The 26,707-nt window shown below is 42.7% G+C and overlaps 2 protein-coding genes across 5 annotated transcripts in view; both read right to left on the minus strand.

The window, feature by feature from the left end:
- Window positions 1-18,390, minus strand: part of MAT2B (methionine adenosyltransferase 2B) — a 30,092-nt gene extending 11,702 nt beyond the window's left edge. For 2 of the 3 annotated variants that reach the window (XM_042453425.1, XM_042453424.1), the window contains exons 1-6: window positions 18,232-18,390; window positions 13,395-13,589; window positions 11,580-11,694; window positions 11,135-11,287; window positions 9,079-9,272; window positions 2,010-2,123 (exon numbers count right to left, since the gene is read on the minus strand). In XM_042453425.1, the coding sequence (XP_042309359.1) occupies window positions 2,010-2,123; window positions 9,079-9,272; window positions 11,135-11,287; window positions 11,580-11,694; window positions 13,395-13,589; window positions 18,232-18,294 (834 nt within the window). In that variant the 5' untranslated portion in view covers window positions 18,295-18,390. Of the gene's footprint in view, window positions 1-529; window positions 1,152-1,919; window positions 2,124-9,078; window positions 9,273-11,134; window positions 11,288-11,579; window positions 11,695-13,394; window positions 13,590-18,231 lie in introns of those variants that run through there. The other variant, XM_042453426.1, reaches the window with a different exon arrangement.
- Window positions 18,391-21,736: 3,346 nt separating this feature from the next.
- HMMR (hyaluronan mediated motility receptor) overlaps window positions 21,737-26,707 on the minus strand; it is a 31,811-nt gene continuing 26,840 nt past the window's right edge. For both annotated transcript variants that reach the window (XM_042455779.1, XM_042455780.1), the window contains 7 exons: window positions 26,527-26,643; window positions 25,535-25,690; window positions 24,835-24,981; window positions 24,593-24,692; window positions 23,576-23,752; window positions 22,577-22,739; window positions 21,737-22,451 (listed from right to left, as the gene is read on the minus strand). In XM_042455779.1, the coding sequence (XP_042311713.1) occupies window positions 22,396-22,451; window positions 22,577-22,739; window positions 23,576-23,752; window positions 24,593-24,692; window positions 24,835-24,981; window positions 25,535-25,690; window positions 26,527-26,643 (916 nt within the window). In that variant the 3' untranslated portion in view covers window positions 21,737-22,395. The remainder of the gene's footprint in view (window positions 22,452-22,576; window positions 22,740-23,575; window positions 23,753-24,592; window positions 24,693-24,834; window positions 24,982-25,534; window positions 25,691-26,526; window positions 26,644-26,707) is intronic.

Below are 26,707 nucleotides of genomic sequence, written 5' to 3' on the forward strand. Positions count from 1 at the left end.
TATTCCTCCGAATTTGGTGTCATCTGCAAATTTGATAAGTATTCCCCCAATTTTTTCCTCCAAGTCATTGATAAAGATGTTGAACAGTACTGGGCCCAGGACAGAGCCCTGTGGGACCCCACTGGTCACTTCTTTCCAGGATGAAAAGGTGCCATTGTTGAGCACCCTTTGGGTTCGTCCGGTCAACCAATTACAAATCCACGTAACAGTTGCCTTGTCTAGCCCACATTTTACAAGCTTGTTTGCAAGAATGTCATGGGTTAGGGTTAGGTTTGCAAGAATGTCATTTACCAGCATGGAATACCATGCATTTTTCTCCAAGCAATTTCTTATCATGTAAGGCCAGTGTGATGCAGTGGTACACTAGGACTCTGAGAGACTAGAGTTGTAATCCCCACTCAGCCATGCAAACTCACTTGGTGATCTTTAGCAAGTCACACTCTCTCAGTCTCAAGGAAAACAACGGCAACCCCCCTCTGAACAAATCCTGCCAAGAAGACCTCATCATAATGTGGCCCTATGGTGACTCTAAGTTGGAAACAAATTGAAGGCAAAAGAACAACAAGAACCACATGCTTTGTAAACATCTTGAAAACAAATAAACAAGAAGCCCACCAGTCCAGTGTTGCTCAATACAAGCCTAGAACAGAAAGACTGAGGCCAGAATGGAAATTATATTCAGAAAAAAATATATACTATCCTCGTCAATATATGGAGACAATAACACTATCCTAAGCATCTAGCCAATTGTCAGATAGATACTTTTGAAACTACGGGCCCGAATTGCACTCCAGTCCTTAGGACTGGAGCATGGCTTTGGCGCAGCTTCCGGCCCCTTAGGACGCATGCATCATTTAAACAGCATACCTCCAAAGTGACCTAAAGCAGCTTTATTTTGGCCTGTCTGTTTGGGCCCTACATGACAAAAATCTAGAATCATCTCAAAGTAACAAAAAGTTTAGCAATTTGCATGATTTGAAGGTAAATATTGCTCTGCAACATAAAGCAAATCCAAGTATTTTCACAAATAGTAAAATGACCTTCCTGTCTGTGTGTGAAAGGTTTTAGACTATGGGTGGAAATCACGCAACTCTCCAGATGCTGTTTGATTGCAGCTCCCAGCAAACCTCATCAGTGGCTATTATGGTTAATAATAATAATAATAATAAAATCTTTATTTATATCCCGCCCTTCCAAAAAGATCAGGGCGGCTTACAATATGCAACAAGTGCAACAGATACAGGTTAAAAGCATAGAACAACAATAAAACACAATCTAAAAACAATAACAAAGGCCCCGTTAGCCCATCCTCATGGCCACGGAAGAGGAGGGAGGCCCACAGGATATTTAATCGGGGAATGCCTGCTTGAATAGGAAGGTTTTGAGTTCCTTCCTAAATTGGGCCAGGGTGGTGGATGAGCGGAGCTCTGTGGGCAGCGTGTTCCAAAGGGCTGGGGCAGCTGTGGAAAAGGCCCTTCTAGAAGTAGAAGCTAACCTAGCCCCAGGCACCTTCAGCAGTTGCTGCCCAGATGTTCTGAGGGTGCGAGGCGGATTGTACGGGGAGAGGCGGTCCTTTAGGAATCCTGGACCCAAGCCATTTAGGGCTTTATAGGTAATAACCAACGCCTTATATTGAGCTCGGAAGCAAATGGGCAGCCAGTGGAGATCTTTAAGCACAGGTGTTATGTGGCTGGTCCTGGATACGCCAGTGACCAGCCGGGCTGCCATATTCTGTACCATTTGGAGCTTCCGAGTTTGGTATAAGGGTTGCCCCATGTACAGTACATTGCAGAAGTCCAATCTCGAAGTTACCAGAGCATGTACAACAGTTTCTAGGTCCCTCCGCTCCAGGTATGGGCGCAGCTGGCGAATCAGCCGAAGCTGGTAAAAAGTGCTCTTGACCGTCGCATTCACCTGAAGACACTGGGATTTAAACTCCAATGATATCTGAAGAGTCACATGATTCCAACTAGTTTCAGACTATTACAACAATTTTGGCTTTTACTTACTGGTCTCAAGTGGCTACTAGGAAGGTTGAATGCATCAGCCATAGCACGAGCCATTTCAAACTTAGTCATCTGCTCATTACCAGACCAATGGAATGTTCCTTTTATGGAGGGATCCTAGGGAAAGAGAGAAACATGAGACATTTGGATTCTTATATATTCTATTATGCTAAGCTGCTGCAAAAGAAGAATTCTCTAAGGTAGACTGGAGGACATACCACCTGGAAAAAAATGGAACAGCTAATGTTTTCGGATTAGAAAATTACTTTTTTGTTTAACACAGAGTATTACATATGATTACTGTAAGGCTGCAGGGAACAATTCTGATCCCTTGAATATAAAACGTCCTGGTTAATTATAATTCTTGGCCATATATTATTCTACGCAGTTCAATAGGGTATTTTCACCTTCAATTCATTTACTACGTTTTCTGAAAAAGGACTTAAAAATGTGATTCCAGGAGAGGGGAGGCGTTATTTGTCTTTTAATGGACAACATAGGTTGAGTTTCCCTTATCTGCAACTTGGACCAGAAGTGTTTTGGATTTCAGAATTTATAGTGGTCCCTTCCCTTATGGGGGGATCCGTTCTGGATGCCCCCACCTAGGGGAAATTCTGCATACACTCAAGCTCCATTAAAGCCAATGGGGCTCATGCCCGTGGCGGTGCAAGCGCCATTACTCCTTCCGGTGCACGGCACCTCTTTTTCGGTGCAACTTCCATCGTATGCTGGAAGCCGCATAAGGCGTGCCCGCATATGAAACAGGTGCACTGTATTTGGCAAATCTCTTCTGAACAAGAAAACCCTATGATAGGTTCATCTTAAGGTCTTAGAGTCACCATAAATTGGAAACTAAGGTACACGACAATAACAAATATTTGCATATACAGTTGCCCCTCCATATTTGCGGTCTTGGAACTTGCAATTTTGATTATTCGTGGGTTTCCCAGCTCCCCTTCTCCCTCCTTTCCCTCCCTTCCCTCCCGACGATCGCTGCTTACCTCCGTGTTTAGCAGCATCTCCTTCCATTCCCTGACACACTCTCTCTGCCTTGCTTCCCCTTCCCTGACACACACTCTCTGCCTCCCCTTCCCTCCCCTGACACACTCCCTCAGCCTCTCCTTCCTGTCACTGACACACTCTCTCAGCCTCCTAACCTTCTCTGACACACACTCAGCCTCTCCTTCCCCCATAGCCTTGGAGAACACCCAGCTGAGAGACCCCCCAAAGCCATGAGGCAGATGGAGGGAGCAAGTGAAGGGACCCTGTGCTCCTTGTGTCTGCCCCATGGCCTTGGAGGACAGCCAGCTGAGAGTCCCCCAAAGCCATGGGGCAGATGGAGGGGGCAAGCGAAGGGGCCCTGTGTGCCCTCCATCTGCCCAACTGCCTTGGAGGACAGCCAGCTGAGAGTCCCCCAAAGCCATGGGGCAGATGGAGGGGCAAACGAAGGGGCCCTGTGCGCCTTCTGTCTGCCCCCTGGTCTTGGAGGACACCCAAGGCCAGGGGGCAGCGAAGGGACCCTATGCAAAGCCATGGGGGAGAGGGAGGGGGCAAGCGAAGGGACTCTGTGTGCGATCCATCTGCCCTACTGCCTTGGAGGACACCCAGCTGAGCAACCTGGCTCAGTGCCCCCCCCCCCAGGACTGAGGGAAGCCCCCTACTAGGTCCCAAGGGGCAAAGTTAGGCAGGGGAGGCTGCTAAACACGAAACTAAGCAGCGATCGTTGGGAGGGGAGGGAGGGAGGGAAAGGAGGGGGGGACTTGAATATTCGCGGAATTTGTAATTCGCAGGAGTCCCTAGAACAGATCCACCGTGAATTCCGAGGGAGGACTGTACATAAATAATGAACTATCTTGGAGATGGGATCAAAGTGTAAACACAAAATTCATTTATGCTTCATATACACATTATACACATCGTTTGAAAGTAATTTCATATAATATATTTTTAATAATTTTGTGCACAAAACAAAGTTTGTGTACAATGAACCAACAGAAAGCAAAGTTGTCACAATTTAGCTACCCATGAAAAAAGTTCTAGTGTTTGGAATTCTGGATAAGGAAGACTCAACCTGTACTTACAAGTATTTCCTTGACAAGAAACCACTTTCTATCAGACACCAGTGCCCAGTGCTCACCAGTGCCCTACAGAACTCAATGAAAAGGACAGAAATCAAGCATCTTGTCTTGTATGATTGTCCAAAAATGCTACAAGGTTCCCACCATCTGAAATGATTATATAAACTACAATCAATAAATTCTGTAGTAGACAAAACATATTAGAAGGAAGCTTCTATATAATGCAACTACAACTCTTTCATTTCCCCCCAAAATATTGTTCCCTTTCATTATTGTGCTCTACATTTCACAGTGCATCATGACTGCTGTAGTTCTGGAACAGCATCAGTTCCACAATGTACTGAACAAAATTCCCAGCTTGTTCTCACTTACTAGAAAATTCAGACATCTCATTGTTCTAAAATCATTTATTAGGAAAGATTGCTCCTCCAGCTACTTAGTGTTATACAAATCAAGGCCATTATAATCTCTTTTGCATGGACAATGTCTAGGACTTACTTTCTAAGCATTTATGCTGGAATTGGCACCCACTTATGGTCAAGGCCACTGGAAGTGAAAAACCTACAAAGATGCGCTTGCTGAGGGCTCAAGAGAAAAAAAGTCAAGTTCTAGATTCTACTGCTTAATGATGTTAAATGTAAATAAATAGTTCTTGCACAAATAGTATTGAGGAAGACAAACAAATATATAGACATCTGAAATATGTCAGATATGCACTCTAGATTTTTGGAGAGCTGATTTCAGTAAACTTAGAGAAATACTGGGAGTGACCCCATGGTCAGAAATACTAAAAGAGAAGGGAGTTCAGGATGGATGGGAGTTTCTCAAAAGGGAGATACTGAAGGCACAATTTAAAACAGTTCTAGTGAGGAAGAAAAATGGGAGGTGTCTCAAGAAACCAGGATGGATGACTAAGGAACTTTCAACGGAGCTAACTTTTAAATAATAATAATAAATAAAACTTTTATTTATATCCCGCTTTTCTGTGAGAAGACAATCAAAGTAGCTACAACATGTTAAAATCCACATTTACAAATTTATGTCCCAAATTTGCCCCCCCTTAAAACAGGATTAAACAAATTACAATTAAAATATCTATTAAAAACACAATAAAATACAGCAAGGACAGAGCAGTGGGCTGATACATGATGCGGGGGGCAGTCATTCTGTGGCTGGGCACTTTTATTCAGGAAAGGCCTGCCAGAAGAGATCCGTCTTGACAGCTTTTTTCAAAGCTGTCTAAGCTGGCAATTTGACGGATCTCGTCTGGCAGACCGTTCCATAGTTTGGGAGCAATTGCAGAGAAGGCCCTCTGGGAGGTGGCAGTTAGTCTGGTTTTTAAAGGCTGCAATAGATTCCTCCCAGAGGACCTGAGGGTGCGGGGCGGATATGGAAGCAGGCGATCCCTCAAATAGATTGGACCCAAGCCATGTAGGGCTTTAAAGGTTATAACCAACACCTTGTACTGTGCCCAGAAACTAATAGGCAGCCAGTGAAGAGATTTTAAGATGGGTGTTATTTGGTCACTCCTAGTTTTTCCGGCGACCAGCCTGGCTGCCATATTTTGCACTAGTTGAAGTTTGAGGACTAGGCACAAGGGTAGCCCCATGTAGAGCGCATTACAGAAATCAAGTCGTGAAGTTACCAGTGAATGTACAACAGTTTCTAGGTCCTTTCATTTCCAGGAAAGGGCGCAGCTGGCGTATCAGCCGAAGCTGATAACAGGAGCTCCTGATCGCCGCATTCACCTGATTTCTCATGTGAAGCGACGGATCTAGGAGCACCCCCAGACTGCGAACACAGTCCATTGTAGAGAGCGTGACCCCATCTAGGACTGGAGGTTGCAACCCTATACCTGGTTTGGGGGCCCCTACTGTAAGTACCTCCGTTTTGTCTGGATTCAGCCTGAGTTTGTTTTTCCTCATCCAGCCCATTACTGCTTCAAGACACTGATTGAGGGGAGAAATGCCATCTGTTGTCATAGCTGCTGACTGGGACATGGAGAAATATATTTGGGTGTCATCAGTGTACTGATAACACCCTGCCCCATGTCTGCGAATGATTTCCCCCAGTGGCTTCATGTAAATGTTGAATAGCATTGGGGACGGTATGGCGCCTTGAGGGACGCCACATTTAAGCTCCGTTTTCGAGGAGCAACTGTCCCCGAGCATCACCCTCTGGAATCTACCCGAGAGGAAGGACTGGAACCACTGGAGTGCAGTGCCACCGATTACTAACTCTCCCAGTTAGGCAACATGTATAACGGAACATGTATAAGAAATGGAAAAATGGGGAAATCACCAAAGAGGAATTCAAACAAATAGCTAGCCTGTGTAGAGTTAAAGTCAGAAAAGCTAAAGCACAGAATGAACTCAGGCTTGCTAGAGAGGTTAAGAACAACAAAAAGGGCTTTTTTGGATATGTCCGCAGCAAAAGGCAGAATAAAGAAATGGTAAGGCCACTATGTGGAGAAGATGACAAAATGCTAACACGAGACAGAGAAAAGGCAGAATTACTCAACACCTTCTTTGCTTCCATCTTCTGAGAAAAGGCAAGGGGTGCTCAACCTGAGGAAAATGGAGGAGAGGACAGAATAACGGAAATTCAGCAGAGAATAAGTAAAGAGATAGTACAGGAGTATCTGGTTAATCTAAATTAATATTAGTCTCCAGGACCTAATGAACAACATCTAAGAGTATTAAAGGAACTGGCAAATGTAATATCAGAACCATGACAATAATCTTTGAGAACTCCTGGAGAACAGGAGAAGTCCCAGTAGGCTGGAGGAGGGCAAACGTTGTTCCCATCTTCAAAAAGGGGCAAAAAGAAGATCCCAATAATTATCACCCAGTTAGTCTGACATCAGTACAGTACTAGGAAAGATTCTGGAGCAGATCATTAAACAGAGAGTCTGTGAACATCTAGAAGGCAATGCCATAATCACAAAAAGTCAACATGGGTTTCAGAGAAACAAGTCATGCCAGACAAACCTGATCTCTTTCTTTGATAAAATTACCAGCTTGGTAGAAGAAGGGAATGCTGTGGATATAGTATATCTTGATTGCAGTAAGGCCTTTGACAAGGTTCCCCATGACATACTTGCAAACAAGCTTGTAAAATGTGGGCTAGACAAGGCAACTGTTACATGGATTTGTAACTGGTTGACCGACCGAAGCCAAAGGGTGCTCAACAATGGCTCCTTTTCATCCTGGAAAGAAGTGACCAGTGGGGTTCCACAGGGCTCTGTCCTGGGCCCAGTACTGTTCAACATCTTTATCAATGACTTGGATGACAGAATTGGGGGCATACTTATCAAATTTGCAGATGACACCAAATTAGGAGGAGTGGCAAATACCCCAGAGGACAGGATCAAAATTCAAAATGACCTGAACAGACTAGAAAGCTGGGTCAAAGCTAACAAAATGAAATTCAACACAGAGAAATGTAAGATACTGCCCTTTGGGTGGAAAAATTAAATGCACAGATATAGGATGGGGGACACCTGGCTGAATGAAACTACGTGTGAAAGGGATCTAAGAGTCCAAGTAGACCAAAAATTGAATGTGAGTCAACAGTGTGGTGTGGCAGCTAAAAAGGCCAATGCAATTTTAGGTTACATCAATAAAAGTATAGTGTCTAGATCAAGGGAAGTAATAGTGCCACTCTATTCTGCTCTGGTCAGGCCCCACCTGGAATCCTGTGACCAGTTCTGGGCACCACAATTTAAAAAGGATGTTGATAAACTGGAGCATGTCCAAAGGATGGCAACTAAAATGGTGAAGGGCCTGGAAACCATGCCCTATGAGGAACGACTTAGGGAGCTGGGGATGTTTAGCCTGGAGATGAGAAGGTTAAGAGGTGATATGATAGCCTTGTTTAAATATTTGAAAGGATGTCATATTGAGGAGGGAGCTAACTTGTTTTCTCCTGCTCCAGAGAACAGGACACAGAGCAATGGATGCAAGCTACAGGAAAATAAATTCCACCTCAACATTAGGAGGAACCTCCTGACAGTAAGGGCTGTTCGACAGTGGAACATCCTTCCTCGGAGTGTAGTGGAGTCTCCTTCCCTGCAGCTCTTTAAACAGAGGCTTGATGGCCATCTGTTGGGGATGCTTTGATTGAGATTTTCTGCACAGCAGGGGTTGGACTGGATGGCCCTTGCGGTCTTTTCCAACTCTACGATTCTATGATTCTATGAAATAATGAAAATCTTTATAAGATCTCCAAATGATGTATCTCGCTCTTTGTTTCATGGCACTGGATTGTGTTTCTTTTGTCCTTTCATACCTGGTAGAGAAACACTCAATGTAAAGATGTCATGTTCAGAGAAGAAGGATCCAACAGAGTTGCACTTGCTGATGACGGGAACAAAGTTTTTGTAGAAGATAACTGCACTCTCAAAGAAGCAGGATACCTGCATTCTTTCCAGCTATCTTTCCACATCCATTATCATCTACTGACATATTTACTGTCCCTCTGGTAACTCACTCTTGTCTCCTCTCCAATATTCAAGCCCTGAAAAGTATTTATATTTTTAACATGAAATCATTCCATAAACCAGTCTCAGTCTGAACAATGACAAGCTTTTCTTGTTACTTGTATTAACATTAAAATGTTACAAGCCTAATAAAACAATTATAGTCAGCCCTCTGTATCCCGGATTCTTTATCCATGGATTCAAACATCCACTGCTTGAAAATATACAAAACATATATAAATTTCAAAAGACAAACCTGAATTCTGCCATTATATATTAGGGATACCAGTTTAATATGCCACTGTATTTAATGGGACTTGATCATTCATCGATTTTGGTATCCATGGGGGAGTCCTGGAACCAAACCTCAGTGGATACCAAGGGCCCACTGTAACACATATTTTTGAAATCTTGAGTATTCTATGAAACTATGATGGAGTCATTACTGGTACAGCTACAGTCGTAAAAACCAGCCCTTGAAATCATGACTTAATTAACTGACATAATTTCTCACCAGCATTCTCTTCTCTGCTAGCTGTCGGCAAATACTGGCTACATCCTTGACGTACGTAGGAAACCTTTGCTGCCAGTGGTCCATATTGGCTGATTTATTGTTGAATTGCACTTTATCAAACATAACTGTCACAGCACTCTCATCCAAACGTTCAACCTCTCCATACAAAATAGGAATTCTAAGCACAGCAGCATCTAAAAGATGAGAAAAGCTATAAATAAAAAATGCATTTATGTACCATGAACTTCTTAAATTGAGCTTGCAAAAAAGGCACAAAATGCCTTCAAATTACTGCAAGATATTTCACCACCTCTGAATGATGATTACTTATGTGAGGCTTTTAAACAGCATTGGTAAAAAGCTGAGATGTCAAAAAGACTTCAGATAAAACTTTCAATTTTATGCTATTATTCCCCCAATAAATGCAGGGTTACATTGAAAAGCACTTTAATGTATAATTGAAAAGACATTAAAATAGGAGTGGGCAATAATTTAGATTCAGTGAGCAAAAGAAATACATAATAGCAAATACTACTTTAAATGTCCTTCCATTCCAAACCCCACTGCTTGAAAATCAAAAAATGATATATGGTAATCATGTATGACAGCTCTGTGCAGGGCAAATGACGATTACTTCCTAACAAGTAGACTACAAAATACCACTGCTTATTTGTCCTTGCATATTTAAAGGCACACAAATTGGCTGGAAGAAACTGTCATCCTAATCATACAATCCTCCAGCTTGTTACATCTCAGAACTATGAAAAATATTTTGGAAATTAGATCCAAGGGAGACTGGGACCTGGAACAATGGATGCAACCTCCAGGAAAAGAGATTCCACCTCAACATTAGGAGGAACTTCCTGACAGTAAGAGCAGTTTGACAGTGGAACAAACTCCCTCGGAGTGAAGTGGAGTCTCCTTTAAACAGAGGCTGGATCTGTCGGGGATGCTTTGATTGAAATTTCCTGCATGGCAGAATGGGGTTGGACTGGATTGCCCTTGTGGTGTCTTCCAACTCTATTATTCTATGATTCTATGGCCAACCTGTCTGACATTTTAGGCATGAACAAAACCAAACCTTTGGGTATGGTACTATAAAAAACGTGGCAGTACTTTCAGTAATATATTCAAAGATGTTACCAGATAGCTGTATGCTGCCAAAGATCAACCAACAGATGAAACCTATTCCCCTGTGAAATCACATAGGAATGCTTTCACTCAGCTGAGTTGGTAACAGAAGAAACTGTTAATATTGGCTTTCAAGTTCAACTGACCCTATGTTTGACAAAGACAGTGGTTGTGCTTCTTCTTTTAAATCAAAATATTGGAGGGGGGGATTACCTCACCGCTCAGTCATTACTATTCAATCCTTCTTTGTTCATTCCATCACCATCTCAAATATACAACTTTTGCTTCTTCTCCACATCAAACTCTCAAACATTCACATGCATTTGTTTGAGGCTTGGAGCATTTTGTTTTCCTTACCTATGCAAGACTAACATTTTTTTTAAAAAAACAAGAAACTTTCTGTCTTGTATATCTTTCTCTGTTCATTGCCACACTGCTCTTTTATGGAAAGCTGCACCTTTCCAAATCAGCAGTGTAAGTTTTATGTGACTTTCTATTACTCTGGCTTTAAATGAACATGGAGCTTTTTGAAAAAATTTGACTTTCCTCATTATGCTTTTGTCTCTTTAAGGGAAATGGAAATAGGCAGAAGAATTAAACTCTTGCTATGGAAAAAAATGACAAAAGAAGTTTTGTTCACATATGAGAAAAAATGGTTTTGTTTCTTCTAAATACAGTATATAAAAACGTATGTTCTTTTGAAATATGAACTTTTTAGCTCTCTATTTTATGTCCATATTCTCTTAACATTTCAAAAACATTCTTGTATGTGTCTTATCAAAAGCATATCCAAATGAGTACAATATGTCTTTCTCTCAAGTAAACGTACAGAATTGCAGCCACCTTGGTTTAATTAAGAATTTTTAAAAGAAATCATTAAGAAAATAGAAAATGGTTAAGATGTCAGCTCCTAATGTACACTAACCTTTACTGTTCCGTAGAACCGCCTTTTCACCATCTAATTTAGTTTGACCATACAGATTTAAAGGATTAGGTACATCATTCTCCTTATAGGGAGGATCTGTTCCATCAAATACATAGTCTGTACTTATGTAGACCAGAAATGCTCCTACTTGTGCTAGGATAAGAAAAAAAAGTAAGTAATCTTAAAGGTGTGCAAAGTAGCAATTACTGTATCTTTCATTAGAAACTGACTTGCTGAAACAGAGCAAAGATTGTCTATCCCGAAATCTATCTCAAGGAAAGGTCAACAAGACCTTACTATCTATTCCCTCTACCAAACTATTTTATTGCAACCATTAGGGACATACATCTCATAGATGGAACTATATTAAAAGCAGGTAGCCTGCCCTCTAATGCCATCTAAAATATTGTTGCACCCCAAGAAAAAGAAAAAATCCACTTTTTACCTGCTTCTTTTGCTATGTTTCCTGAAGCAACCACATTGAGCTGAGAAGCAAGATCTGGCTGACTGTCTACAACATCTGGCCTTCTCTCAGCTGCACAATGTATTATCACATGAGGCTGGAAATTAAACATCCATTTCAATACAAAAGAAAAATGCATCTGTAGCAAATCCACACTGCTCAGCCAAGCAGCATAAATGGGAGAATATTTAAATGTTTAGGTATCTCAAGAGAGATACAGAAGGGCCAATAATGTGTAACATTCAAGACGTTGTTCAACTGCAACTCCCATGATCCCTCACCATTGGCTCTCATGGCTAGGCTGATGGGAGATGAAATCCAACAACATCTGTAGGGCCACTGCAGTCTTCTAGTACTACAAAAAAAACCTTACTTTTGTCAAATCTAGAACAGGATTTACATAACCAGACAAGATAAATGTTGTGATTATTTTGCCCTGCTTATTCAGCAGTGTTATTTTAAAGACAATTTTCCAGGCTGGATTCAGTGAGCCCACACCATACTCGGGCTTCAGTTCTGTGGCTTTTAGCATACGCTGAAGCCACGGGAGACTCTAGTGAATGATGTGCACACCTCGCACCGCCACATGCACACGTCCCATTATTTTCAATGGGGCACGAGCATACACGATTTCCCCTTATGCGGGGAGGGGGGAGAATGGATTCCCGCATAAAGGAAGGGAGCTCTGTACAACAAAAGCTAACATAAGAGATTTTAGAAAGTTTCTTTTTTTAAAAAAAATAATCCCAATACAAGGCTACTCTCTTACAACACTGGTGTATCTTATCCTAAGTATTGTAACAACAAGTTTCCATATTTGCAAGAAAGGCATCTGATTTACTGTTACATAGGCTATTTACATAGGCTTTTACAGCCACACAACATAAAAACCATACAGAAAACCAAAGCTGAATACTGTGATAGCTAAATGTGGATAATTACAGTTAATTAGGTAGAAGTGTTCCTGTGTGCTCCTTTAATAGAAAATTTGGCACCAGAGACAGAAATAACATTGAAAGAATAGGGAGAGATTCCTATTCCACACACATAAACATATATACAAATACCAGTTCAACACCTTTCAGGAAAATGTTTTATCTAAAACAATCAATACGCACAAGCGAACTGGAATAGTCAGTTCAGGTTAGTTAGGTATTTTATATCCTTCCTCCCAGGAATCTTGCATAAACAAAAACATTTTGAGTTTTCTAGCGACTACTTAAAAATGTCTTCCAAACTGCATCCTGGGATCATTTTTTTGTTGTTTCAATAGCATTCACTTTTGTTAATATTTCCATTTTGATAACCAAATTACAATGCTTTTTTAACATGCTGAGGATAGCTGGTCAGGATATCTTATCTGGTCTACCCTTTCTCTGTGTTTTGCTGTTCACATATGTTTAGTAAGGGATTCTGGAGGCAGCTGCTGTTTACCTTCCCTGTTGTAGGCAAGAACCCATAGCTACAGTAGTGTCAGCTAAAATAGAATCCTACCTCTAGCTTTTATGGCATTGTTTACTGTATACATACTGCTGCAACCTGACACTGAAAGACTGCATTGTCCTAGCCATCCTTCACCAGCCTCCCAATACTGATATTGCCTAAAAAAAATCTAGTTAGACAGAGAAGAGGGGGTTGGGTGGTATAAAAGCACTTTACACAAAGAAGCTTCTTTGAATGACAGAGCCTTTGTTAACTGAGGTATGCCTGCATTTTAAAGGTAGACTATTGGAACTGTAAGCACCTTCTGAGCAATGTGGACAACAGTTGCTTTCCTCTCCTTGCCACAATTCTTACCTGAAAATCCTGGATTAGTTTATGAACAGCAGCAGCATCCAGAAGATTAACTTGCTCAAACATGGGGCGAGCCCTACTGTACCCACAACCGACAGTGTTCCAATTATTTGCTTTGAATTCCTTATGCACAGCTCTACCAAGGAGCCCTGTGGCACCAGTAACCAGAACACGTCTGTTGGGGATATCAACATCATCCTGTAAAATAAGAACATATGTTATTTACTATTATCAATCATTACAGTAATGTTGTGGTTCCTCCAAGACTTTGGAGTGCAATCCTTTGCTTGTCTACTCTGAAATAAATTCTACAAAAGTTCACAGGACTATAGCCTGAGTACACATCTGTCATATTTACATGCATAGAAAGCCCAACAATATATAAATACTGAAGACAACACCTGCAAGTTGCATTGTATTGCTTGTGGCCAAAATTTACACTTTCAATTTTAGAAAAAAACCAGCCTACATACATTTTTGTGTGTGTCTTCGATACAACTCTGATATACAGCAACCCTATCTCAGGGCTTTCTCAGCAAGATTTGTTCAGAGGGGGTTTGCCTTCCTATGAGGCATAATGCAACTAGCCAAAGATCATCCAGTGGGTTTGTATGGCTTAGCAGGGATTCAAACTCTAGCTTCCAGAGCTGTAATCCAATTCTCAAACCACTACACTATGCTGACCCTCTATGGCATCAAAAGTGATTGGTACTACAGGGCGCCCGCGTCATACGCGGGTGCGCTTTACGCGGCTTTCAGCATACGCTGAAAACTGTGTGGGGAGAAGGGGCGGCACACTGCATAGGGATGAACTGGCCACGCACCTCTGGCGCACGTGTGTCGCCGCATGCACAGGCCCCATTCATTTAAGTGGGAATCAAGCATGGGCAGTATTTGCTTTATGCGGGTGAGTCTGGAACGGATCCCCCGTGTAAAGTAAGGCCGCACTGTAAAAGGCATTTCCTTGTCATTGTTATATGCATTAGAGTCAACTCTGACTTAAGTAAACCTGTAACAGGATTTTCTTGGCAAGCATTTTTAAAGGTTTACTAAAAGGCATTATTTCAGCCAAAATAGATTATGTGAATAAATTTAATGAATATTTATTTATTTATTTCCTAGCTTTTTACCTTTACGCCACATTTCAAGGCAAAAATGTCCTATACAGAATGTCTTAATATAATAAATCAGTACTGTTCAATCAGCACTTTTAAGAACATCTCATATCCCAGAATCCTTAGGAGCAATTCAAACAACTAACAAAAATTTAACAAAAAACTAACGTGGAAAAACTGACCACAAAAAAGACTAAGGCCTGTTACAGACTGCCAAAATAAAGCTGCTTCGGGTCTCTTTGGAGTTATGCTGTTTAAATGATGCATGCATCCTAAGAATCTGGAAGCTGCACCAAAGCTGCACTCCAGTGCTTAGGAATGGAGTGTGGCTTTGGTGCGACCTCCAGACTCTTAAGACCCATGCATCATTTAAATAGCATACCTCCAAAGAGGCCCGAAACAGCTTTATTTTGGCAGTCTGTAACGCCTGTAAGGATCTGTACAGATTGCCCCTAAGGGGTGGCCTGCAGCCACCCCTTTTAACGCCAGATAGGGGCCATAGCAACAACTCACTGCAGCCCCAATCTCGCCTTTCCATGGCACAAAAAGCAGCCGCCAAAAGTGGTTCCTTTCTGCATTGCAGAAATGACACCATAGCCGCCGGTGCCACAGCTTTTTGGCACTCCTTTGGCACTGTGTTATCTAGACACAGTGCCAGAGGAGTGCCGTGACACTGCCTGGCATGTGGTGCAGCGCACAGTGTTACTCCGGCCTGGAAGCGGAGTCGGGGTGTGCATCGTGTGGATGTCATTCCCCAACTCCGCCCCCAGCCCCTGAATTCATGTGAAGTGTGGTGAAGAGGTAACTTAAGTAACCAGAATAGAATCACAGAATTATAGAGTTGGAAGAGACCACAAGGGCCATCAAGTCCAACCCCATTCTGCCATGCAGGAACTCCTAATGTTAAGGTGGAATCTTTTCCTGTAACTTGAATTCATAGGACCCAGAACAATGGATGCAAATTACAGGAAAAGAGATTCCACCTTAACGTTAGGAGGAACTTCCTGAGAGTAAGGCCTGTTAGACAGTGGAAGACACTCCCTCGGAGTGTGATGGAGTCTCCCTCCTTGGGAGGTCTTTAAGCAGAGGCTAGATAGCCATCTGTCAGGGATGCTTTGATTGAGAGTTCCTGCAAGGCAGGGGTTTGGACTGGATGGCCCTTGTGATCTGTTCCAACTCTATAGTTTTATGATTAGTGACTTAAGGACTGGGGTACGACAACGATCAGCTCCCTCTAACATTTTTGGGAATGAAAGGGCTCCATTTGGAAACGTTCCCATGCCAATTATGGTGAAAGACTCCAAGATCCATCCACAGAAATGTATGAGCCAGCTTGCATTTTGCACCATAAGCTTCTCCACGTTCCCTGGGAAGAAATTCCCAATGCTATACACAGTTAGTTTGAGGTAATATTCCACCATAATCAGTAGGGTTCATTCTCAAAAAAAAGTTTAGGACTGCATTTTAAGCAGTCTCCTTTCCTGGTCAATAGGGTTTGTTGAGAGTTATGTTTTACAGCAGGGGTAGGCAACCTGCGGCCCGCGGGCCGGATGCGGCCCAGCGAGGCCTTGGGACCGGCCCCAGCCTGGTCCTGCCGCCGATTGCCGCCGGGGCCTTTGGCCTCTCGCGCGCAGGGGCAAGGGGGGCAATTGTCTATAGACGCCTCAGAAACATGCATTTATATTAATATTTTTTAAAAAATCAGCAAATTTTTTTGCGTGTCCTCCACTTTTTTAAAAAAAGTGTCCACCATTTGAAAATGTTGTCCTACATTTGTCCAGGTTTATTTATTTATTTATTTAAAATTATTTAATTATTTAATTTTTGGCTTCGGCCCCCCAGTTGTCTGAGGGACAGCAACCCAGCCCCCGGCTCAAAACGGTTGCCTACCCCTGTTTTACAGAATAAAGTGGGGCTTATTTCTAAAGCTGTACTTTGTTGTTGTTAACTGCCCCCAAGTCGACCTTGACTCATGGCAACCCAATGGGTGAGACTTTTCCAAGATCCCCCACTTTTCTGGTCCTGCAGATTCAGACCCTCTCTACCTGAGTCTGCCTATCTGGCTTGTGGTCTCCCTCTCTTTCTGATTCCCTCCCTCTTTCCTAGCATTATTGTCTTTTCTAGTGATTAGCAGCACCTTCTCGTGATGTGGTCAAAGTACGACAGCCTCAGTTTGATCATCCTGGCTTCCAGGGAGATTTCAGGCTTGATCTGTTCAAGGATCAGTTTGTTTATTTTTTTGGCTTTCAGTGGTATCCTTAGCACTCTTCTCTGGCACCGCGTCTAAAACGAACTGATTTTCTTCTTGCCCAGCAATCATGTGTGTAAATGGTGACAGGGAATACAATGGTTTGGACTAGACTCAATACAGTGTTCAGAAATATATCTTTGCAATTTAGGACCATGGCCATTTCTTTCATAGCTGCCTTTCCCAATTTTAGCCTTCTTCTAATTTCTTGACTGCAATCAGAATGTACCTACATTACAGCATTTATAGCACTCTGAGACCCCTTTAACAGTAATGGCTTCATCCTATAGGATTCTGGGATTTGTAGTCTGGTGAAGGACTTAGAATTCCCTTCCTGAGTGCTTTAAAGCTGTAAGGAGCAGAGTAGCAAGGTCCAAACTCCTCCCCAAAGAGCACATCCCAGGATGTTTGTGTGTTTGTGTATGTGTGTGTGTGTGTGTGTGTGGGGTGGGCTATGTGGCTGCGTTCTAGAAGAGTTTATTCCTGACATTTCTCCAACATTTCAGAAAATCCCAGCATGGCCATAGAGTGGAATTAAGTGGCATCAACCTTGTGCATTGGGACGCTTTCCTCCCCAGTCCCATTATGTATCCAGGGGGCCTCTGCTCCCACACTGGCAAGTTCAGGTTTTCAGGGGCAGCTGCCACCTCTCACCTGAAGATTAAGCCCCACTTGGTTCAAAGGGATCATTTGGCAGGAGAGCCAGTGGTTTGAGAACCTGGACTCTGGAGACCAGGGTTCGATTCGCAGCTCGGCCATGTAAATCCACTGGGTGACCTTGGTGGCAAGTCACACTCTCTCAGCCTCAGAGGATGGCCATGGCAAAACTCCTCTCAGCAAATCTGGCCAAGAAACCCCCACAATAGGGTCGCCAGAAACAACTTGAAGCCACACAACAATCATGACTCTGGAGAAGTCATTCAAATCCGTACGCAGCCAGAGAAGCCCAACTTGCTCTCAGCCTCAGGAGAAGGCAACGGAAAACCTGGAGCTTAGGAGCCCTGGTGGCGCAGGGGTTAAATGCCTGCACTGCAGCCACTCACTCACAAACACCGCAAGGTTGCGAGTTCCATTCCAGCCAAAGGGCTGAGGGCCGACTCAGCCTGGCATCCTTCTCTAAGTATCTAAAATGGGTTCCCAGCTTGTTGGGGGCAATTGGCGGACGCCTCGTAAACCGCTGAGGGAGCGCTTAAGTGCTCTGATAAGCGCTGTGGAAATGGACTTGCTAGTGCTATAAAACCTCCTCTGAAGAACCCTGCCTCAGGGTCGCCATACATCGGAACACGCCCTGCTTCCCCCTCCCCTCCCGGGCCTACAACCCCCATCAGCCCCTTCGCCTGGCACAGAGAGCGAGGGGATGATGGGAGCTGTAGTCCAGCCACATCCGGAGGGCCCGGATGACTCCCCCATCTCCTCCTCCTACTCCCTGTGGAGCCAAGAGGACGAAGGGCCCGGTTTGTTTACCGCGGAGCCTCACCTCCTCGAGCCAGCAGCGCCCGGGCTCGAAGTGGATCCGGAGCCCCTTCTCCCTCCCGACCATACCTCCTGCCTCCTCGGTCTCTTCCTGCTTCAACAGCAGCTACCGGAGACCCCCCTCCAAGACCGCAGCAGCTTAGGCTTGGGAGGCGGGGCTTGGGCAACCCGCGCCGCTGATTGGCTCCTTTCCTCCTGGGAGGCGGGGCTCGGGCGCGCGCAGACCTCTCGGGCGCTCATTGGCTCGCCGCCTCGGGGACGGCTGTTGGGGTCTTCCCAGCATCCACCGCGCCGCCTTTAAAAGGAGGGTGGACCTGGCCAAAGGGAGGGCGTCTCTGAGGCGAAAGAGCAAACATGCATGGGTTTCCTCTCAGGGCAGCGCTGGCAGAAGAGGCTGCGGCACCCTCCTGAGACGCTTCTGATCACATACTTCAGTCTAGCGCTTTTTATTCAGTTGGGAAAGTGCGGGTGATGGGGCACCACTGGATGTAGTTGTTTTACACATGAATCTCTCTCTCTCTGTATACACTTGTTCCTCCCTATTTGCTTCCATTGGTTTCATTGTATATCGTAGGATCATAGAGTTGGAAGAGACCGCAAGGGCCACCCAGTCCAACCCTCTTCTGCCATGCAGGAAATCCAATCAAAGCATCCCCTTTGACAGATGGCCATCCAGCCTCTGCTTAAAGACCTCCAAGGAGGGAGACTCCACTACACTCCCAGGGAGTGTGTTCCACTGTCGAACAGCCCTTACTGTCAGGAAGTTCCTCCTAATGTTCAGGTGGAATCTCTTTTCCTGCAGCTTGCATCCATTGTTCCAGGTCCTGTTCTCTGGAGCAGCAGAAAACAAGCTTGCTCCCTCCTCAATATGACTTCCTTTCAAATATTTAAACAGGGCTATCATATCACCTCTTAACCTTCTTTTCTCCAGGCTAAACATCCCCAGCTCCCTGAGTCGTTCCTCATAGGGCAAGGTTTCCAGACCTTTCACCATTTTAGTCGCCCTCCTTTGGACACATTGCTCCAGTTTCTCAATGTCCTTTTTGAATTGTGGTGCCCAGAACTGGACACAATAGAGCAGAATAGAGTGGCACTAATACTTCCCTTGATCTAGGCCCTATACAGTGTGCCCTCCGCTTACACAGGGATGTTCCAGAACCCTCCGCAGAAGAGGAATTCCACGCACACTGGAGCCCCATTGGAAGTAATGGGGCTTGCACCTGCGGCAACAAAGCAGTGCTGCAGCTCGCACGCACACCCCATTACTTCTTCTGAAGCACAAGTTGGGCTCTTCCACTGCAGCTTTCAGCGTATGCTAAAAGCCGCATATGGCACACCCACATAAAATGCAGGCGCACCGTACTTTTATTGATGCTACCTAAAATTGCATTGCCCTTTTTAGCTGCCGCATCACACTGTTGACTCATGTTCAACTTGTGGTGTACTTGGACTCCCAGATCTCTTTCACATGTAGTTTCATTCAGCCAGCAAAATGCTGCTTCCCTATAGCCTGCAAAAGGGGTGTCCTTGGGGCTTGATGCCCCTGAACACCCCGGGAGCCAGAGCCATGGGAGAAAGGGGGTGTTCGGCCCCTTTCTCCCTGGCGTCGTTTCCGCAGCCGTTTGGTGGCTGTGGGAGCAAGGTACACACCCAGAAGAAGCTCCATTTCAGAGCTGCTTCTTGCCCCATGGTGCCAGGGAGAAAGGGGCCGAACGCCCCCTGTCTCCCATGGCTCTGGCTCCCAGGGTGTCATGGGGCATCAAGCCCCAAGGACACCCCTTTTCCAGGCCATGGGGAAGTGGCATTTTGCTACTTCTCCATGGCCTGGAAAAGTGCTGGATTGGGGCCTCTGGGCTGCCTTGGCTCCAATCCTCTAAAGGAAGGGGCAGATCCAGCCGCCCCAAAGGGGTGGTCTGTACCACCCCCTAGAAATGGTTTTGCCAGTTCCTTCCTCTGAAACGTAGCCTAGAGCACCTGGTATTCATTAGTGGGCTCCTATATAAGTACTAACAAGGGCCGACCCTGCTTACCTTCCAAGATCATACAGCATCTGGTGCCTTTGAGGTATTTAGGCCTACGTCCTATTTCCTTTTAATGCAACCCAGATAGGCAGCCATTACTGTATCTTGTTCAGATGTGCACTGTGTGAAGTATTTCCTTTTTATCCCTCTTGAACCTCCCATTGTACAGCTTGGTATAATTATACATTCTAGAATTAGGCCAGAGGAAGAAAAGTTTCTACAACACTGCATGACTAAACCCTTCCCTGATGCTGTAAAATGCAGACCTGAGCTGTAAATTAACACGCTTTAGTGGTTAGATGTGAACCACCTTCCACGTTGTGTCTGAAAAACTAAATGCTGGACACCTTGATTTGAATCAATTACAGTGATCCCTTTGTATTAGTGAATGGCAAGCCTGTGTTGTCTTCAATGGCAACACGTGCACATGACTGCGCCACCAATTGGGATAGCCCCCATTGTCCTATGGCGGTGCATGCATGCAGCCATGTTGCCATTGAAGTTTCATTGTCCCTAGTGGTGGCACAGCTATGTACATGTGTCACCACTGGGGACAATGGAACTTGAGTATCCACGGATTTTGGTATCCTCAAGGGGTCCAAAATGGATTCCCATGGATACTGAGGACTGACTGTATGAAATAAACTTTCTCTTTGATGTGTTAAGTCACCTTGACTTAAAATCTATCCACCCTATAAAGGACCAGTGATGGGGCCCAATATACTATTCTGATGCCATGAGTTTATGGTGCAAATTTTGTACACACACACAGAGGTAATTAGGGAGAACGGAATGCTGGGAGTGATTAGTGGAAAATGGTTGTTGAAAAGACCGGTGTATGACAGTTGGTAGACGACAGTTGATATAGTCAGTTTAGGGTAGAATAGAAAGGCGTGAGTGATGATCAGGGTTAAGAGTCAGGTTTAGGAATTAATGTGTGGTGTTTAAGAATTGGAATTAGCTGGGAGTGAAGTATGTGAGAGAGAGAGCTTTGTTCAAAATACTGTATATTAAATAGCTAATCTCTTGTTATTAACCTCTGTTAATAAAATATTGTATATTTAATCAGCATGGTGTCTGATGGAGATATAAGTTGCGTAGTATTTTACACAAGTACTTTAAAGGCATCTAGGGGCTCCCAAGTTGGCAGCTGCAGCAGTAGAACAGGAGGAGGTTGCGACACTGGGGGCAGAGATAGGGACAAGGGAAATCCCTCACTCTTGGTGATAACAATGAGATTTGTGGAAGTCTTCACATTTGTTGGCAGCAACAATTTAGGTTCATAGAAATGTGATGGGTTAAGTGGCAAACCCCACAACTATCTTAAACACTAACATGGTTCAGTAGAAGCAATCCTGCAGTCACAAGCTACCCTGAATAAAAGAGGAAAAATTCTATCATGACTAAGTGAAATGTGAAAGGTTATGTTATTGCTTTCAGCCTTAGGATTTTTGAAACCAGAGCAAGCAAGAACTTTTTAAAGCCAGTTTACACATTTATTAATATAACAAAAAAACAAACACATTTCTCCTAAATTTCACTTGGTTGGAGAGATAATTCTGTTTATTTCTTGATAGTAAAGGTTTTTCCTTTTTAAAAAAGAAATTGAAAACGTTAATTATATATCATAGAGGGTAAGTAGGCTACATTTAGGGTGCACTGCCTAAGAACACAGCAAAAATGCCAACTGATCTGAGAAAACAAATACAAAAATTAGCTTTACTGGCACCTGCAAAAAGTCTGGTTGTTATTACTGCTATTATTAAGTTTTCACCCCTAATACTGTGCAAGCATTAAAAGACACCAATATTAAAAACAAATGTAGAGAAAACTGATCTATAACTCCTCCTCCTGAAACACATACTGTAATCTATTATAATAATCAGAAAAGTTTACCAGTCATCTTTTAGTAAATACTTGTGAGCAGACCCATGGGCTGATGGTACATTAAGTATGTCAGGATTATCATCATTTTCACTTTAAACAAAGGACAGTGTGAAAGGATATAGCCAGTTACTTTATTATTTAAACAGAGGTTTTAAAATGATAGTTCTACCATCCAGCTAAATTGAGATAGCCTAGATATGTACAAATTATTTCATAGGACTCGCCAGTTACTTTCTTCAAAAGTGAAGTCCTTGGAGCTCCTACATGTGATTTTGTTCCTGTTCTTTTGAAAGCAGTTTGGCTGTTCTTCTGTTACCTATTGTACAACAAAAGATAAAGTAAGGTGCTTGAAAAATAAGGTTTCATGGTGTTAGATAAAATTATTTGAACACTCTGGCAAAATCCTTTGAAGTTTCTGAAATTTATTTAGGAGACACTCACTTTCTTTAAAAGGTGTTTTGGGAGGAATGTTTTCCTTGGGAACATGCTGAAAAGCTTTTGAAGGATCAAATCGCTTGACACCCTGAATTTGATTCATTTGTGCCTGGAGCTCTTCCCGAACTTGTTTTTCCTTTGCTAGCTGACAGCGCAGCTTTGATATTTCCTGAGAACAAATGAATATCTAAGTTCAAGATCAACTCCACGTATTGTAAAATATGACATAAACTACTTCAGTTAGTACTCTAACATCTACTACTTAGGCCTACTAAATCAAACGGGAGAAAAACACTTGTATAATAGTTTGAAATAGAACTCTTGAGATGAGATAATTAATTTGTACCTCCCAACCCAAAGCTCCCATCATCAGGAAGTAAAGAGTAAAATAGGGCAACAATTTTCAACCTTTGTTGCTTCAGTTGTTTGGGACTTCAGCTCTTGGAATCTCTGACCACTGGTCATGTTGACTGAGGCTTTGGAAATTTGAAGTCCAAAATATCTTGGAGGACTTGAAACTCCAAACTGATGCAATAGGAAAATTGTAGCGATCTGAGCATTGGAATGCAACTTTGGAGACTAGGGTCTGAATCCCTGCTCAGCCACAGAAACCCACTGGTTGACCTTGGGCAAATGACACACTCTCAGCCTCAGAGGAAAAGGCAAATCCCTGCTGAAAAAATCATACCATAAGGCCTGAGGTGCAAAGTCGCAGGCTATCTGCTTGTTTTTTTGCCTAATTTTGTGTTCTCTTCAGGCTCATAGCACTAATATTCTATAAATTTAAAGGTTGTAGTCAGGCAGGCAAGAGGTTGGCTTTTAAAAAATGCAATCTTCATTCTTTGCAAAATCAGGGACACCTAGAGGTGCCCCTCAAGTATGTGAAATTTGCTAGCTTTTTTTTTTGGGGGGGGGAGGCCTATTTTGCTGCTAAACTGATAAGAAATCGCCTGAATTTCCATCTAGCAGCAGAAAACATATAGCTCCACATATATTAACACAAACCTGTTTCAGTTGGGTGTTCTCTTCTTTCAGTTTCATGACATGTTTGATTTTCTGCTTCTGATTTTGATGGCCCAGCAGCTTAGCATATGCATCATTGATTTTGTTTAGCTCTTCTTGGGCAGCACCATGTTCATTCAGAAGGGCATTTTTCTCTGCCTCATATGCATCAAGTTGTTGCTGAAATGTAACATTTAGCATATGCTGAACAACAGTCATCAATACATCACAGTCTCAATCCAATATCCCCTTAGCACAGCATAAATATCTGCTTGTAGATTTACCCTGCACTGAGCCATATAGCCTCTCCCCATCTTTCTGTAAAATCCTTAAAAGCCTCCCCACATGGCCATTCCATGCTTCACAGAAAGCAGACAGGATGGGAGAAGTGTCTGGATACCTCCCCCATAGCCAGATACAGAATAATTACAGCAGCATACCCAGAGGACCTGGGTGAATTTCACTGCTGATGTCATCATTTCATATCTGGCTATGGGGGAGGTATCCAGACACTTCTCCCATCCTGTCTGCTTGCCATGAAATACCAAATGGCCATGTGAAGCTAGCTGAATTCCAGACAATCTGGGGCTTCCTAATACTCTAGTCTGGATCCCATTGGTGTTGCGTCACTGGTTAAAAGCTCTTTGATCCAGCAGTGGCTTCCTTCATGACAATGGGAAGCAATATCATTTTGGAGTAATTTATCTTCTATGAAGCCCATCCCTCATCACAGCTCATACTGTCTAAAAAAGGTCTCCCAACCACCCAGAGTGGATTTTGTGATGAATCATAGTAGGAAGAGAAATTGCCAAGTGCTGTTTCCTTCATCCACATTCCACTGATGAAACCTCTGTTGGATAAAAAAATCTTTCTGTCACCAGAGAAACACCTTTGTACTTAAGGGATAACACTGCTCATAAATACATACTAGATATTAGCAGAGTTATGCAATAGAAGCATCTGGAGAGAAGAGTAAACTTTCCAGCTTAAATTCAGTAATTCTAGTGCTCAAAGACTAACCTGGAAAGGTTTTACTTTGTTAGACAGGTCTTCATATAGAACACGCCAGGTTTCTATGCTGTCTTTATAATCTGCTTCTAACTTTTCTGCAATAGTTTTCCTAAGTAAAAACAAAGAAGGAATATAAATCATTTTTCTATTTTCTTTTTAAAAGGCTTCATTTATTGTAACAGGCTGTGTCTGTTGAAGATTCCACTTCATTTGTCAGTAGATATTTTGATTGGATAATAAACAAAACATGCCTTTCTATTTCAAGTTGTTTCTTGAAGTCTTCACTTTGCTCTTCTAATCTTGCTTGCAGATTAGCAATGTGCATAGCACTTGACTCCTTGATTCTTTTTATTTCTGCATCTTTTAATGTGACTTTTGTCTGGGCATCCAACAGCATCCTGGTTGGAGAAGAAAAGAAGCTTTCTAGTTTAAAATGCAGTTGGGCATTGGCATAATCTAGGGCTGAAAAAAAAAGTACTCCAAACAGTGCACTATATATTAAAAAATTTCCCAAAATAAAGATATTTTTCTGTCAAATATAGCAGGCTTTGATATTCGGTGTGGTTTGGTTTTAGGAAACTGCCACTGCCCCCATGGATACCAAAATCCATGGATGCTCAAGTCTCATTAAATACAATGATGCAGTGAAATGGTGTCCCTTATATAAAACAACAAAATCAAGGTTTACTTTTTGGAATTTCTATCAATATTAAAATATTTTCAAGCCCTGGATGGTTGAATCTATGGATACAGAGGGCTGACTGTACTGAAACTGTCAACTTTTTCAGTTTAAGCTTTGAAGAATGATTATGTCAGAAAGTATGATGACCTGGTTCAGTGATGAGACAGTGGTTTCAGTCAGAGGTCTGAAACAGAAGAGAATATTATGATATGTCCTGTATTGTTTTCTTCATGAAGACTGTCCTGTGGGTTTTTCAGGGCTATCCATACCTTGAATATTCTTCCTTTGCCTTCTTAGCATGCTGCAACTCTTCCATTGTTTCAGTATTCTGGTGGAATGCTTTACTCATCTGAATTATTTTTTCCTCCATAGTAGTTTTCTCTTCTTTGAGGCATGCAATTTCTTTCTCAGCACAAGACTTGTAACTACAGAGATTACAATATTTACATTCCCATTTGAGTGTCTATTTTCACACCTATATGAAAAGTTTACCTGCTTTCAGATCAATCTTTCCTGCAGTGAACCCTAGTCCCCAGATAAGGTAACAGATGGGGGAAATTTTTCCAGCTGATATTATCCTGTTTCTTCAAGCTGATCCTTGAATTGTTCATTAGGGCCACAAGAGACTGCAGATCAAGTGAAGGGCTATGCCCTGGCCAAATAGATTATCAGCAAGTGTTCTCTCCAAATATAGTTTTGCTTACTCAGTAATAAAACTTTTACAAAGTTCCCTTGCTTTAATAAATTTACCTTGACTAACAAATGTGAAATGCTTAAAATAAATGTAATGTTACACTAAATTACAAAAATGAAAGCCACCATACCACTCTAAATAAACCCCATTTTAAACTGATTTCAGAAGCTAAACCACAGTCAGGCCTAGTTAGTGCCTGGATGAGAAACTATAAGGCTATGCCACACAGTCTCACATAAGGCTAGGTGAGAAACCTGCATGAAATCCTGTACAGCTGCTACAAGTCAGAGTTGACAATATAGAGTTAGAGTAGACAGGCCCAGTATTCTGACTTAATGTGTAAGACAGCATCTTACATTCCTGTGATGAGAGACATAAATAAGAGTTTGCAGTCTGGAAAAGAACATAAAGTATCTGAAACACTCATCTACAAAAGGAGGAAGAGGAAGGGTTCTGATGTCAACCACTCACTAGAACAGCAGAGTGGGTCCCTTCTGGAAGAAAGGTGGCATACAAATGAAATAAATAAATAAAGTAAAACTATTTACTACTCAAATCCTTACATACATTTCAAATTCAGCAGTGGTCTCTCCCAGTTTACACAGGGCATTGCTGTGCTCTTTTTGTTTCTTCTCAATGACATTACTGTGTAGTTCAGTCATTTTCTTTAACTCTGCATTCTTCCTATATGGAAAAGAAGTAAAATATAAGTTTTAAGAACCTCCAGGATTGGAAGACAGAATAAAAA

This window comes from Sceloporus undulatus, chromosome 2 (genome assembly GCF_019175285.1).
Source record: "Sceloporus undulatus isolate JIND9_A2432 ecotype Alabama chromosome 2, SceUnd_v1.1, whole genome shotgun sequence".
NCBI classification, from domain to species: Eukaryota; Metazoa; Chordata; class Lepidosauria; order Squamata; family Phrynosomatidae; genus Sceloporus; species Sceloporus undulatus.